Genomic DNA, 14,798 nt, shown 5'->3' with positions numbered 1-14,798 from the left:
ACCAAAACAAATGAAATACAAATAATTCCCCGCCATGTGTTTCTCCTCTCGAGCTTACTTTTTACAGGGTGCAGTTCGGCACACTGATTCACTTATTCTCACTTCGACTCAATAAAAAGCACGATCCATCAAAACAACTGACAAACGAGAAACATCTTCCATTCAGCAACCATAGACACAAACAGAAAAACTGAGCGCAGCTGTATCTGTTTGAATGGGTTGTAAATGGTGTTTATGCAATAAAGATTATTTAGACATTAGCGTCGTGTGAGTGTTGTGCGGTTTGGGCAACTTTAAAGGGGTAATTAGCAAACAGTTGAGCTTCGTGCTGAGTGTGAGATGAACTATGAATGGGAGTGGCACGGGACCAAAGGCAAGCGTAATACGTTGCCAACAATAGGAAAAAAATGACCAAATAAGGAAGACTTCGTTTCCCAGGGGGCTCTGCTCTAGAGGTATTGGGCAACGCCTGCAACACAGGCTACCATAGAAACCGCAAGCAACAAAATAGCTGACCCAAGTGAACACACACTCATCTCTAAACATCATTTAGGAGATGGATCTTTCGGGAATTTGGAGTAAAACACAAACAAGGTCTATAAATGTTTTGTCAACTTTTTTCTGGATTCTGTGTTTGGATTCTTGACCCGCATTGAGCTAACTAAATATGTCACAGTGCTGCTCCTTCCAGGCCGCTTGATATTTTACACTTCTTAACACTGAAAGCTGAACCTTCACATACATTCTCCTCTCCTGACTGAAGCTGGATGCCTCATGGAAGAGGACTGCAGCTCTGCCAAAAGCCCCTTTTAGAGGCGAGTGACAACAGCACATTTGAATCTAATAAGGCAATCTGTTTGTTTTCCACTCCGTTGCTCCACACTGCAGTGTGTTCATTTTGTCCCCTAAACTGCTCTTTCTCAAGCTGCTGGCATTTACTTGAGCTGGCATCCGGCATGAAGCTGCTTGCACTGTGTCCTTTCATTAAGCCGGGACATGCCAACAAGCCAAACTCAGATATTACAACGCACATAAATCCAGCTTTATACTCTTGGTGGATAACTTGTTGCACCTGTAATAAATATTAACTTACTGAACTTCATGCGGAACAAATGGAAAAATAACTATGCTGCCAGACTGTGCGGACCAAGACACTGAAAATAGAACATGGAGTCTTGAAATAGCGTTTGACTTTTGTGAGAGGAAAGATTTTTTATTTTGATTACAGAGAAGACAGCCAACTTAACTGCAGATAGAGCTGATGCAGACCAGCTGCTTCCGACTAAATTGCATCCTTATGCTTTTAGTAAAGAGTCCAAACACTGTTGTGAATGAAATATCCCTTAAGGCCGTCACATTCCCACGTAAAGTCCACATAAATCCTGTCATGAGACAATTCTGTGTTTGTCTACAGACAAAAATGTCCATTAGCAGAGAATTTTGTCCAGAAGACATGATGAGTCTGGAGGCTGTCTTTTTTCCACGTCGCTTCATTTCTCTCTAAATGTGTTTCATCTTTGACAGAGACTGTCAAACCACAATGTGTTGAATTAACAGGTTGTTGTGTGATGCAGACAGCAGGGCTATCATATAGGAAATAGCAGATCTAAACCTGCTTGTACTATAAAGGGGATGTAGCGGTCACTACCTTGACATATTATTGGTTTTTAATGTCTTTACAGCTCTTCTAGCAACTGGATCAGACCGTACTTAGCTTTAAGCTTAAATCTCAAAATGACAATGTTACAGTAGTGTACTGATGTGAACCATGTTAACTCATTAGCCTGGGACCATTAAGCATGAAGCTTAACGGAGCATGAAGCACAGTAAACGCAGATGGCTTTCACGTAATGTCACACGCTTTTAGAACCGCCCACCTGGCGGCCAAGAAAGGCGATCAGGGCTTTCACACATGCAGAAATCTCCCTCCAAAAAAAAAAAAAAAAGCCCAAACACAAACAGCCACATTTTTAGATCAGAATTTACCCAGAGTTTCTCCTGCCGGAGCCCTAGTGTTTCTTCCGCAGCAAGTCTGAGTGAGCTGATGTGAGAACACAGCAGGGTATGCTCCAGAGAATTCGCCTCGAGCCAATTGGAGGGGGGGGGGGGGGGGGGGGGGGGGGCGTGATGTTTATATACTGTGACTGCTGCACGGTGCATAGAGTGTCTGCATGCGATCCCAACCATCTCCCTGCACGTGATTAAAGGCTGCATTATGCTTTCTGTTCGTCAGGATGTGGTGTTATTCTGTTGAACTATACGTAACATTGATATAAAAGTATCGCATGAACACAGAGTCCTATTTCATAGAATTACAAAGAAGTCATAATAAAAAAAGACATTTGGTTCAGATATAGCTAACAGCTTAATGTTTTTTTTACACTGTACACAGTACCTTGCCACCCTATCCCACAGTTGATGAAAGTAACATGAATATATGTACGGTACTCAGATCACATCAGTTTCACTATAACCGGAAGGTCATTTCCTTTCTTCTTTTCCACTCACTTTCATTACATCTCCTCTTGTCTGCTGTGAGCTCAACGACACCACAAATGAGGGAAACCCTTAGTGTCTTTCAAGTTCAAATAAAGGTTTTGAATTGGATTGAAAAAACCCAAAACGTCCGCCTTACTGTGGGTGAAGAAGGGGAAGTCAGTGGATCAACAAAATCAAAACAATTCCTCATCTGGGGGCCATGAATGATTTAAAAACAAACAAACAAAAAAAAACAATAAGTTTGTTGAATATCTCCACCTGCAGTCAACTGGTGAGAAAAAAGAACAACTGACAGGACTTTTGATCTGATGTTCAGAACTGCCTCATAACTTTTGACACCACAAGGGAAAGAGATAAAACACAGAAATACAGAGTCAAGAAGTGTAAGTCCTACGTTATACTATAACCGACCTGCCAATGAGTGACTGCGAGTGTTTTGACGATGATTAAATTGCTCTTAAGTTCCAGTAGTTTTTAATGAGCTCATTATCTCATATTATCAACAGCTGATGGAACACACACTAATGCAGCCAACATATATTTTGCTTATACGCCCATATCACGTCATCATAGATCTTGCCTCGCCAGAATGTTCCTCTGTGTGGAGGATAATGGCTGTGTGCGTGAATCTGGGCTGAAATGTGCTTGTGTGCTAATCCTGAGTGAAAGGCTATGGTTTTTTGTTTTGGGTTTTTTTTTTTTTTTTTTTAGCACAGGAAGGCAGTGGAGGGACTCCCCGGTGGGCCCCAGTGTGCCGGCCCTGTAAGCCTGAGTGAATGAGCCTGAATTCACAGGCTCCCCACGAGGACGCACGGCCGATTAAGCTGACAGTCAGAAGCCCATTGACCAGTCACAGAGATTAAACGCCGGGCCGTCTCGGCGGCTAAAACCACCTGCGGGACGAAGCGGGAGAGAGAAAGGAGGAGGAGGAAAAACGGAGAGAGACAGAGGGAGACGTGCGGATACTCACTGTTACTCGTCGCTTCGGTAAATGACGCCTTTTGTCCGTTCCAGCCTTTGTTGTCTATCTGTAGTGATGCAGAGAAGGGGAGAAGGAGGGGGAGGTAAGAGAGATGTAGATTCTTGAACAGACAGCTTCTTCACGCATGTCAGACGAGTTCCTTCCTACTGTTCTGGCTACAAAGAGACGAGTGCTCACAGGAGGGGATGCTCAAGGAGCCTAGTGTCCGTCTATCTACGCCAGATACTTAATTAGGGGGGTTGTCAGTGTTTAGTAGTCACTTTAAAAAGCGTCCTATTCAGTGTGTTACTTCTGCTGTGGTATGCGTGTCTGCCTGCATAAACACACACAGCCGCAGACACGCATGTGTGTGAAGCTGAGGGGGAAAAAAATCATTTCTGATGATCGCGTGACAGCTGAGGAGATGACATGGCGTTACGGCCCCACTCTCGAGTGTCTTCACACTATAGCACGGATTACCCACAATCCCACGGTGGGAATGTAGACTAACAGAGCTCTCCCAAACAGAAGGGAGGACAGAAAGAGAGGAATCTAAAGAGAGACAACCTAGCCTACAAAAACAGAAGTTTGGCAAATGACTGCATGGAAGCCTGAGTTGTATGAGGACATAAACAGAAGAAGGCCATCCAGAAAAAAATCGTATAGAGCATGGAGTAGTGCAGAGCCCCGAATCAGCCGATTTCAGCCTTGATTAAAACACGGAGAGGGCTCATCTGTTGCCAGAAATTAGCTGCTTATTTTAAGTACACCACAACATTGTTAAACTGAAACATTAGAACTGGAAAACATTTTGAATTGTTAAACATTGTCTAGTCGACACATGCAGCTGGAGCCTTTTCAGAGAGGAGAGGGTTTCATAGGCTCACGTGATGAAGGAAATCTACCAGAAGTAACCAGAGTGTAGAACAATATAAGATGAAAATGAAAGGAGATACTTAGTGGAATCTGGGCTGTGTTTTCTAAATGAAAAAAAAAACCCATCTCCACAGTGATTCTGATAGGAGCTAAGTGGCATCCTTTAGCTCTATGGTATGGACTATAAGATAAATGCAGCAGCAGCAGCATGCCTGACTAATGAGCTGTCTGGGGAGCGAAGACTATTCTCCACGGAGTCTTGTTATGTAACGTCCTCTCGATCAATAATCTGCTCCCTTGAGCTTGAAACCCACTGAGGTGAATAAAGATGATGGAGATCAATGGATGCTTTCAAAACATATTCGGTTCAGAGGAGCTAAACAGGTTGCATAAGAGGTCAGCGGCACGCGGACCCGTGAGGAATCTGAAGAAAAAAGAAAAAAAAACTGACTGGCTATCAGCTTTTGTTGAATTCTGCACAGTGTGAGAGAGAGATGAGATAGTGTAGAGACCGAATGGGAGTGGTGCAGAGATTGATGTAATCTGTCAGCACACAGCTGCACAGGTGCTGCCCTGTGAACGAGGATGGAATACCAAATACGAGACGTGTTGTAAACACGGCACTGCGGGGATGTGTTCGTGTTCCTCTCTTTGTCCAAAAGGCACAAACACTCAAAAACACTGTTAATCTAGAGCTCAATTATTTCCCGGATTTCCCCGTGCAAAATTCAATTACGTCTGCGTCTCAACTGCAGAGAGAAAAACTGTTGTAAGTGTGCTACATTTAGAAATCTTCATTACCTTTTAGTCTAACGATACTCTGAACAAATACTAAAAACCCCCAGAGTCAGAGAAGCACTAATGTTGTTTTTTTTTAACATATATACTTATTATACATATATATAGATATATATTATTATATTAATTAATCATTATTTATTATTATTTTATTTATTTATTCAATTTTACAATTTCGTGTTTGCTTGAATCCCACACATGTACAGGACCTGAGTCAGAGTGGGGGCTGGCTGTTATCCACCACTACACAGGGAGCGCACTGGAGCGGTTGGGGGTTCAGAGCCTTGCTCAAGGGCACCTCAGTTATTTGATTAGCCGAGTTAGTTTTAACATTAAAGAAGTTGGTAACAACAATCACCGAGGCCAAAAGGCCACTTCAAATAGCTTGTTTTTGTCCATGTCGAGAGGATACAGATATATGACAACCACTTCATAACACATGGTGTTGACATTTATTGAGTCAGTTATTATAATTCATTTTTGTCATATTCTTAATTACACTGCATCCTGTTTCTCCTATTAAAAGTGACTTTATCCATTTCAAGTGTTGTAATCGATTTGCAATACACGGCTCAGGGAGAGGATAGACAGTACCAAAGTAACTTACATTCACTTTAATATTGAAGCAAATGTAAATAAAGACCTGTTATTATAAATCAGTGTGGCATTTCTTCTTTCAACCCGACTGTCGACTTTTTTTATACTCTTCTCTGGTTAGGAGTAAGTGCCCATATTTGTTTTTAAGTAGTTGTACCTAAGTGTGATGAGGATATAAACAAGCTCCCCCTTCTGCAGGTTCAAACTGTTTCAAAATGATGACTTGTTACGCTTAGATTAATCTGTCATTATATAAATAAACCAAAGGGGAGACGTGTAAACAAACTGGCGTTAAAATGCAGAAGTTGGTGTAAGCAGCAGACTTAAGCGGAGTGTGTACCTCGGTGGGGGACTGGGGGACTGTGGAGGCCTTGTAGCCCAGCTGCAGGAGCATCGCCTCGGCCGCGTTCCTCTTTGCCACCTTCTTGTTGGGTCCTGTTCCCGTTGCAACTTCGTTATTCACCTTCACCTGCGCACACACAGCAGCAGTTTCAGTTGATGTTGACATGCCGATTTTCAAACACACACACACACCCCTCCCCCAACAAATTCCCTCCATCTGTCGCACTCTCGAAACTTCCCATGGCGACGCGTTCGCCTCTCTCGCTGGGGTCGAGTCAGCCATGCCAACCTCATCTGAACAAAAAAAGCCTCCATGTGAAGTGTGTTTGTTTTCCAGTGAGCCCAAACCATTCCATCTCTCTACACACAGTGTAAGCTGAGATTTCCTCGTGAATATCAAACGTCGTTATGTTATGCAAACAGACAATTACACTCTCTAAATAATGTTCTGGGAGCCTGAGCCTGCTTGAACTCAAAGTGGGCCGACATGCTCTGTAAGTGCTCGCTCGAATGCATCAAGTAGTCCATAACATACACCGAGATGGAATGCCTCGATAAATCAACTAAATTATCAACAACGTAATTAGTCCTTCAGAATATTTCAAAGACGGTCCTCCATTGCGACGACATGTCAACCGTCCTTAACGAGCGTGTTCACAATAATGTGAAAACACAGTCGTTTGAGAGCTGAAGAGAAACATGTGGAACATTTTGGACCGAGCACAGAGCAAACACACTAACTCGCAGAGCCTGATGTGTGTGTGGAAGAGGTATGAGAAAGAAGTCTTAGGCTAAATGACTTCCCCACGTTCTGTTCTTCTTATGAAAGAGGAGGATTATGGAAAGAGAGGCGGACACAGGAAGACTTACAGGAAGAGAGTAACAAACGCAATTTGCATCCATTAAAACATGGCTGTTCATTTTAGATTTAGATATAGAAAAAAAAAAATCACAACAACAAGCAGAAGTAGGCTGACAAACTAAAGATCAGAGCAAAATTCCTTTCGTCTTGTTTTTCTGTCCAGTTCGTCTGAATCCATTCTACTTGAACACTAGTGAAAAGGTCGTCGTGGCGCTTTTTTTTTGGTACCGTTTTGTTAAGAAAAGCTGTTTCTTCAGTTTCCGCACAGATCAGATGAAAGTGGTGAACAATCCAAAATAAATGGATGAAGTGTTCTTTATTCTTGTCTCATGATCACACATGTGAAAACGTCTTCCTGTATTTCTCCATCTTTACAGGGTGAGCTGCGTGTGCGTCTCTCTCTCTCTCTCTGATTTCCAACCCTATCCTCTGTCTTATCCCTACAATTGATGGACAAACGTTTCTTACCCTGACTGTTTTTCTGCTTGCTGGAATGTTTTTATGACTCATGAGTGGAATCTGCAGAAACGTCTAATTGTAGCATAGAAAACCAATATAAAGGTCATTATAGTGACCGACTCTGCCGCTTCATCCGCCATCTTGGATTTCCGTAGCTTCTTTCTTACATCATGTCCTCACTCCTAACAACCAACACCCTCCCCTCCTGACACAGAACCTTTACGCTGCGATATGTGAGTGAATCAGTAAGTCAGAATGATTTCAGGAGCAGAAGGTCCTGCAAGTGGGAAAAAATAAGCTTCTCATTTCTCACAGAACTCAAAAAGATCTTAACTCGTTGAATTCATTAACTGTAAACACACAAATTGATTTGTCTCAGTAAAGCAATAAAAAGCAAGCTCATTTCCAAGAAACAGCCCGACGCTGCCCATTAAAGCGTCAATCAAATCTAAACTAACAAAGAACATGTTAGCTGAATCCTATTTTTATGCATGTAGGACTTTTTCACACGCTTACTAGGATTCATCAGTCTATAAAAAAAAAACGACAACATGAAAAAAAAAGCCTGGAGAGCTTCTTGTAAAGAGCTGAAAAGTTAAACCCTCTGTTAATGTTAACCGTGGTCTTCCCCTCTTACACAGAGTCCTGCTCTGGATTAGTGATAAACAGAGAATCATCTGTGACTTAGTCAAAGGTTGTTCCCGCAGTAAGACTGCGACATTTCATTCTGTTAATGATTCCGGCTCCTCACAGCACAGACTACAGTCTGTTACCTATCTGTAGTGTAGAAAACGTAAATGTAATTTACGTCAAAAAAAAAAAAAAAAAAAACTGCTTGAAATAGCAGCTTAATATAATAAAAACAGTGAGGAGCTGTGATGAAAGATTCTTTGCTTTTCTGAGTTTGATATTGTACATGATGTCCAAAGAATAAATATCAAACAGAAAGGGTTTGAGAGGTAATGATGAAGAGAACGCGAGTACAGAGAAGTCCAAGATACTAAAAAGTGCACCGAGGAGGAAGTGAATTATGAATCCTCTTCTACGCACAACATGTTCGAGATGTTTGTTCTGAGTGGAGTCACCTGACTGGAAACATCTCAGTCCAGACTGTTGTTGAAATGTACCCTCAATAACACTCTTCACATGATATTTCTTACATTTATGAGGGGAAGTTTTGCTGTCATTGTCCTCCGCAGGGCTGATAATGAAGGAGAAAAACACACAGAGAAAGAACTGAAAGGACAAGGTTGTTTTTCTTTTTTATCCTGAGAAGGACAAAGCTCAATCCAGATCTGCTCCAGTTTTTCAGAAGTGGTAGTAAATTGAAGGGCCCCGTGTAGAAAAGTGTTATTAAGCCTGAATTGCCTCAGGTTCTGGTTCAACAACACACGGTTTGTTGAGTTCATGTCAGGCTGGGACGACACACATGACTGAAATAAGAAACCAGATCGGAGTCTCGGGAGAAAACCAAGAAACTTGTGTTCTACTGTAAAGAGGTTATATAATGCTGCTGCTGGCTACATTTGTCCAGACAGAAAAGGTTACGGTAACTCTTGTTCTGCATTTAGCTTGTGTTTCCCTCCATGACATTTCAACTCACTGCATCTCTCATTACCGCTTTCCTGAGCATCATCCAAAGTGTATTCCCCATTTATGAACTTCTTACTAACCCATTTATGATGGGTGAAAACACACAAGACTCACTTGTTCTCTAATGCAAGTCTACTTGAGTGTCGCTGCATTGATCGTGTTTCCTGCTCTACACCAGGCATAATTCAGATAACCTTCACCTGTAAGTTCAGATGCTGCATTAAAGCTGCTGTGGTTGCTTTGCTAAAGAGTACCTCATTCGTGGCTTCTTGTGTTGAGAAGAAAAATCAGGCTTCTTTATTTTTGGGCTTATTGAGCGTTTATTGGAGAGATAGGGCAGTGGATAGAGTTGGAGCTCAGAGAGAGAGAGAGAGAGAGAGAGAGAGAGAAAGTGAGGAATGATCCTCGAACCTTGGCCGCCTGCTTGGAGGATGATAGCCTCCATACAAGGGGGTGCGAGCACCAAAAAAGTTACCTGCATGATGAACTCCCGGCGTCGAGGCATCCCTCTTTCAGAAAGCAGCAGGTACTCCGGCTCCTTCTCCTTTTTGGCCTGCTGGATCTGGGCCAGACGGCTGATCGGGTTCATACCTTGACCATAGTCTGGTCCAGTCTGGGAGAAAAAAAGAAAAAGGAAACACATAATTGTTGAGTGACTCTTCTGCAGAGGAGAGATGCAAAATATACAGAGACAAGTTTAATGACTAAGGAGGTTAGATGGGAATATCCTGAAAAAGCAAAGGCGCATTTAAGAAAGTTCTGCATTATGTGACTGAATTTACAAGCAGAGTAAATGTGCGCTCCTAGTCCAGCTGTGTTACCTTGAGGATGGTCTTGGTTCGTTTCTTGTAGTGCGTCTTGGGTTTCTCCACAGCAGGGATGAAGGGCAGCTTCTTCAGGTCCTGTAGAATGGACAGAGCGGCACGCTTCTTGGACAGCTTCTTGCTGTTGCCCTCGCCTTCCGCAGAGAACTCCCCGACAGTGACGCGAGTCAGGAAGCTTTTCATGTGCGGGGGGCCGCTCTCCTTTAACACCTGGGGGGGAGGGGGAAATGTTGTGTTTTTAACATGTTTGGTCTTAAAATCTGGGGGGGGGGTGAGACAAAAAGAGTTCATAGGACAAATTAGAGAAATGTAATAAATCTGTTTTTGTCATTCATGATATGTGTGAGGGAGTGTGTGTGTGCAAGCAGCTACACCAGGTGGTCCGAAACATCTGCTCTCAATGGTCACATTGCTACCCACCCATGTACGCATGTGTGACTTATAGAGAACACACACACACACACACACACACACACACACACACACTCAGACGGACACTACGTGACGTACAAACACACATCTGAAGAGGAACATGTTTCTCTATGACAGTCTCTAGTGTTGAGGGCTCAGTTTCCTTCCCCCAGCCTCTGGTCACCTGGGAGACCTAAAACAAACACCGGCTGGCGTTAGGTCATGCTTCTGCAATCACATCTACTTCCTGTGAAGTCGGAGTAGTGTGTGAGTGTGTGCATGTGTGTGTAGCAGGTGGGGTTCTCCTCAACCTTATTTAGGAAAAAAAAAAAAACATAATACACGAGAGGAAGAATTAGATTTCACACACTTACTGAGTCCAACAGAACATGTTTCAGCTGAGGTGGATGCTTCTTTTTTTTTTTTTTTTTTGGAGTCAAAGCACACAGATTTTCTCCCTTGCTCTCCCTCTAGCTGTAGCTGCTGTCTGTTACCATTTCTCTCCAATCCCTCCCTCCCTCCCTCCTCCTCCTACTTCACTTGAGCTCAATTTGTGGTGCAGACAGCACAAACTGTAGCAATCAGATGCAATCTAGAAACAGTTCATTTGAACCCAGTGACCGATAAAACTGATAAGGGGAACCTTGAGCATTCCTCGAATGCTTCACACATCAACGCAGACTAATACCAGACCTTGAGGAGAACAAAGGATAATGTGTACAAACCCCTTCCTTCCATACGGCCAAACTACAATCACAAACTCCTCTTTTGTTTCAATAAACACCCTACAAAGATGACGCTAATGTTTGTTTCCTCTGCAGACACTAAAAGCACACGCAGTGGTTAAAAGTTGGGGTGAGTTAACGTTTTATAAAAAAAAAAAGAAGAACGTTTTCAATTGTCTTCCAACCAGAGTAAGTACAGGACTCTTCTGGTAACTAAACTGACACCGGCCCCGTGTTTGCTGTCAGTGTACCTGCTAGGCTGTCAGCATTCCTTCACAATGACTGTAAAGACGTGTGTTTTCAGGAAGCCTTGGCGCGCTAGCTGTCCAAGCTAACAGCCTCTCACCCCTGCCCAGGGGATCGGCTCTGGTCTAGCTCATCACCCGAAAAGGGAAATGTAACACGGCAGCTTCTTGTGCATTACAACATTCAATGGGACGAGATACATCTGAATGTTTTTAAGTCAGTCAGAGTGGTTGATGATGACACTACTCACCACTGGCAAACTGAGATTACATCATTTGGGGAAAAGAGCAATTAACTCAATGTAGATGACCAGATGAGTGTTATGTGAAGAAAAAAAAATCACAGCATTCATAAGTGCCTGATGCAGTAGCATTGAATTATGGGATGTGCATGACAGGAAGCGTCCTCAGCTGTCCTTAATTCTGTGGCTGTATTCACTAAACCAATCACTCACTTCAATTTTCTCTCTACTCATCCATCGCGGCCTCCTCTGAACATGTGAAACTATTTAGTGTATGTGGTTGAGCAAGATGGTAGGCTGACCTCGAAACAAACCTGTTTGCATCCTGGTAGGTGACCACAGAGTGCCCGGTTTAATTCTTACCGCAAACCTCTGTTATTCATTATTGTTTATTTGGCGGGAAACCAACGGAAACCCCCGAAAGTTACTGGTACTGGCAAAAGACTGAACCAAAAAATAATAATTGTCCGACAGATGTGAAATCACTTCTACAAGCAATTCAAACATTTTGTTTAAATTTCTATTGAAAGGATCTTTGCGGAAACACTTTAGTTTTTCATTATTTACTTTACAGGAACAAATGTACGGGCAAACTTGTGAGTGAGTCGCTGCGCTAAAGTTGCCTGCTGTCCTTTCTGCTCGTCCAAAACACTATTTGGGTATTTGCAAAAAATTAAAGGAGAATAATGAAACCCATCTTTGCTGTTAAAGCAAAAAAAAAATAATAATAAAACGTGCAGCTACTAAGCGTGCCATCAAACTTGGCCTGTCTAGATACATGGTACAGTCAACAGTGAGTGTGTGTCTGTGCACACACGTCACACACTCTTGGCCCGCGATTGAGGCAGACGAGCTGCAGTCAGTCTCCTGGCAGATGACACGGGATCTGCGCCACACCGATGGGATTTCAGCTCTTCCATTCATTTACACGCACACACATACATGCAAAACAAAAAGGCAAACACACCCCACTAGCACCTGACGACAAGGATCAGGTTGTGCACAGGAAATGCTCTGTAATTCAATGTTGATTTGTTTTTGGTTTTTTACGATCCCCCTTCTCCTCTCGTCTCTTCATCTCTTTTTTTTTGTTCTCAAACATGGGAGGCCTTCACTTCAGCTTCTCAGGGAGTCATTAATACCCTGAGCAGTCTGAGGATCTGAGACCTCAGGTACACTAGAAGAGGAGGCTATGGGATCAGGCTAGGACAATGGTGAGGACTGGTAGAGCGAAGAAAGGCTCTTTTGTGACGACCGGTGGATGGACAAGCCCTCAGGGATGCTGCTTCTTGTAAGATGGGTGGTTCTTGGCCCGGACCCTCTTCTCCTGTGTCCTCCTTGGAAAAGGGAGCCTCTGATCCAACACACAAGCTGTGATTTATAGATTGTTTCCCCTTTGATGCTGACATCTGTTTGATATTGCCTGACGAGGGGATTAAAATGAGCCAACCGGCTCTCAGGGTGGCGGCGACCCTCATCATCGCATCGTTGGATGGGAAAGCAGACACTTGCTAGCAATGACTCATGGGTAATTTCATGCGGCCCTAGAGTGTAAGGATGAAATGGTGTGCGATCATAGCTGATGTAGAGGTGCTCAAAGGTGCAAAGGACCATTAGGGCTTTGTATTTGGTGTGAATAATGCAGAACGTGTGACAGGATATGTATGAGGTTTGAGAGTTTGATTATTAATGGGGTGTGTTCCATTTCTCTTTAGTGCATCAAAGGGAACATAGTAAAGGATATGTGACATGGCAGGGCGTGAGTCTGTGTATAATGAAGACCCAAAGAGACGCGCGTAATTCACATTTAGTCTCTAGCGATGGCGTAGTGGCCTTGTGTTCGACACGTTGACTGGGAGTGAAAGAGAATCTGCTGAGAGTCGCGGTGGCAGCGTACGAGGGGAGTGAACGATATGTAATATCAGGAAAGAGGAGGAAAACAGCCTGGCCTTGGAACACTTTATTTTGATAGGCCACAGGAAATGTGGTTCAACTGATATGAGAAGAGGATGAGTTTTTTGGGTGTAAAAAAGAAAAAAAAAGAAAAAAGAAAAGACGCAAACGAAAAAGCAAGTCGAGTTGTTCTGATACTGAGATCCACATACCAGTCGTCAATCAATCAATCAAACTTTATTTGTAACGCACTTTTCATCCAAAGATGTATCACAAAGTGCTTTACATCATGATAAATCAAACAACACAACTCCTTCCCCCACCGCACAATTCAAAAACTCAGGTAAAATAACTACCGTAGATTAAAAGCAGTACTGACGAGGAAACGCTATCATTAATTGTCAGTGAGGAAACACTAGAGGTTTGTGAATGTAAAAAAACGAATTGAGATAACATGAGATTCAGTTCAAAGTTAGAGTAAAAATTTAGGTGTTGAGTTTGTCGTTTCCGTTGTGTTCTGCCCTCAGGTCTCCAGGGAAACAGACGGGGGGGCGTTATAATAAAAAGATGCCTGACCGTAGATCGTCATCGGGGCAGAATGCCAGTCAGTTCACTGAGCCGTTATTACAAATCTGCCCCCCCCCCCCAAAAAAAAGAGTCAACTAGTTCCAGATATCTGATCAAGAAACAAAAAAAGACAAACGCAGAGTGGAGTTAGCAGAAAGTCAAACGTGAGTAACGGCGAGCAAAATAACAGCGAGCGGTGTTTTCTCTCCAAATATTTCTTTTTATTGCACTGGTATCTGAGGGGTGATCGGTGTCGGCGAGTACCCTGGCTTAGGTGTCCAAATTGAAAGTACGGAGGAGAAGACCCAGACACAACCCCCGAGCAAAGAATATCAGTTGAATAAAGACGCCTACTGAGGAGAGAAGTCACTGATTTAGTGCTCAGTGGTAAAGAACAGCCAGTCTCCAGATCAACAGTGAGCAGAAGAGACAGTGTTTGGATCTGTGTGTCTGTGGATGTGGGTATAAAAAAAATAACTAAATAAAAAAAACCCTCTGTTGTCGGCTTCCAGTGTTGAAAGACAAAAAATTAAAGTCATAATTGCTGACAGTGACAACGACGTGACAGATGAGTCACGTCAATCCAGACTGAGCTGGCTTAAATTATTAATAGAAGTTCCAGGAAGGATAGCCATGTCATGCTCTCATTAGCAAATGCAATTTCGAACAAAGGGAAGAGAGAAGGGAGGGTGTGAACGGGAGGAGTGGACTGCTTTTCCACATCATTTCTTCAGTGTTATGTAAACTTCTATTTACAAGCAAAGTCATCACGCGAAGAGACTCCCTTCCCTTCCTTTTAATCGTTCTCTCCGTTTTCCCTCTCAACACCGTCCTTCCAGCCTCAACCACGCATCCCGCCCTTTCGCTGTGATTTTTTGGTAGGAGAGGTGGAAGGCAGGGGTTT

General features: G+C 43.1%; 1 protein-coding gene across 2 annotated transcripts in view; it reads right to left on the bottom strand.

Annotated features, from left to right (window-relative positions):
- stau2 (staufen double-stranded RNA binding protein 2) overlaps positions 1–14,798 on the bottom strand; it is an 88,196-nt gene that overhangs the window by 42,201 nt on the left and 31,197 nt on the right. For both annotated transcript variants that reach the window (XM_079361669.1, XM_079361670.1), the window contains 4 exons: positions 9,809–10,021; positions 9,463–9,600; positions 6,072–6,200; positions 3,470–3,527 (listed from right to left, as the gene is read on the bottom strand). In XM_079361669.1, the coding sequence (XP_079217795.1) occupies positions 3,470–3,527; positions 6,072–6,200; positions 9,463–9,600; positions 9,809–10,021 (538 nt within the window). The remainder of the gene's footprint in view (positions 1–3,469; positions 3,528–6,071; positions 6,201–9,462; positions 9,601–9,808; positions 10,022–14,798) is intronic.

The sequence above is a fragment of the Symphodus melops genome (assembly GCF_947650265.1).
Source record: "Symphodus melops genome assembly, chromosome: 14".
NCBI lineage: Eukaryota > Metazoa > Chordata > Actinopteri > Labriformes > Labridae > Symphodus > Symphodus melops.
This window is presented reverse-complemented; position numbering and strand designations above follow the sequence as displayed.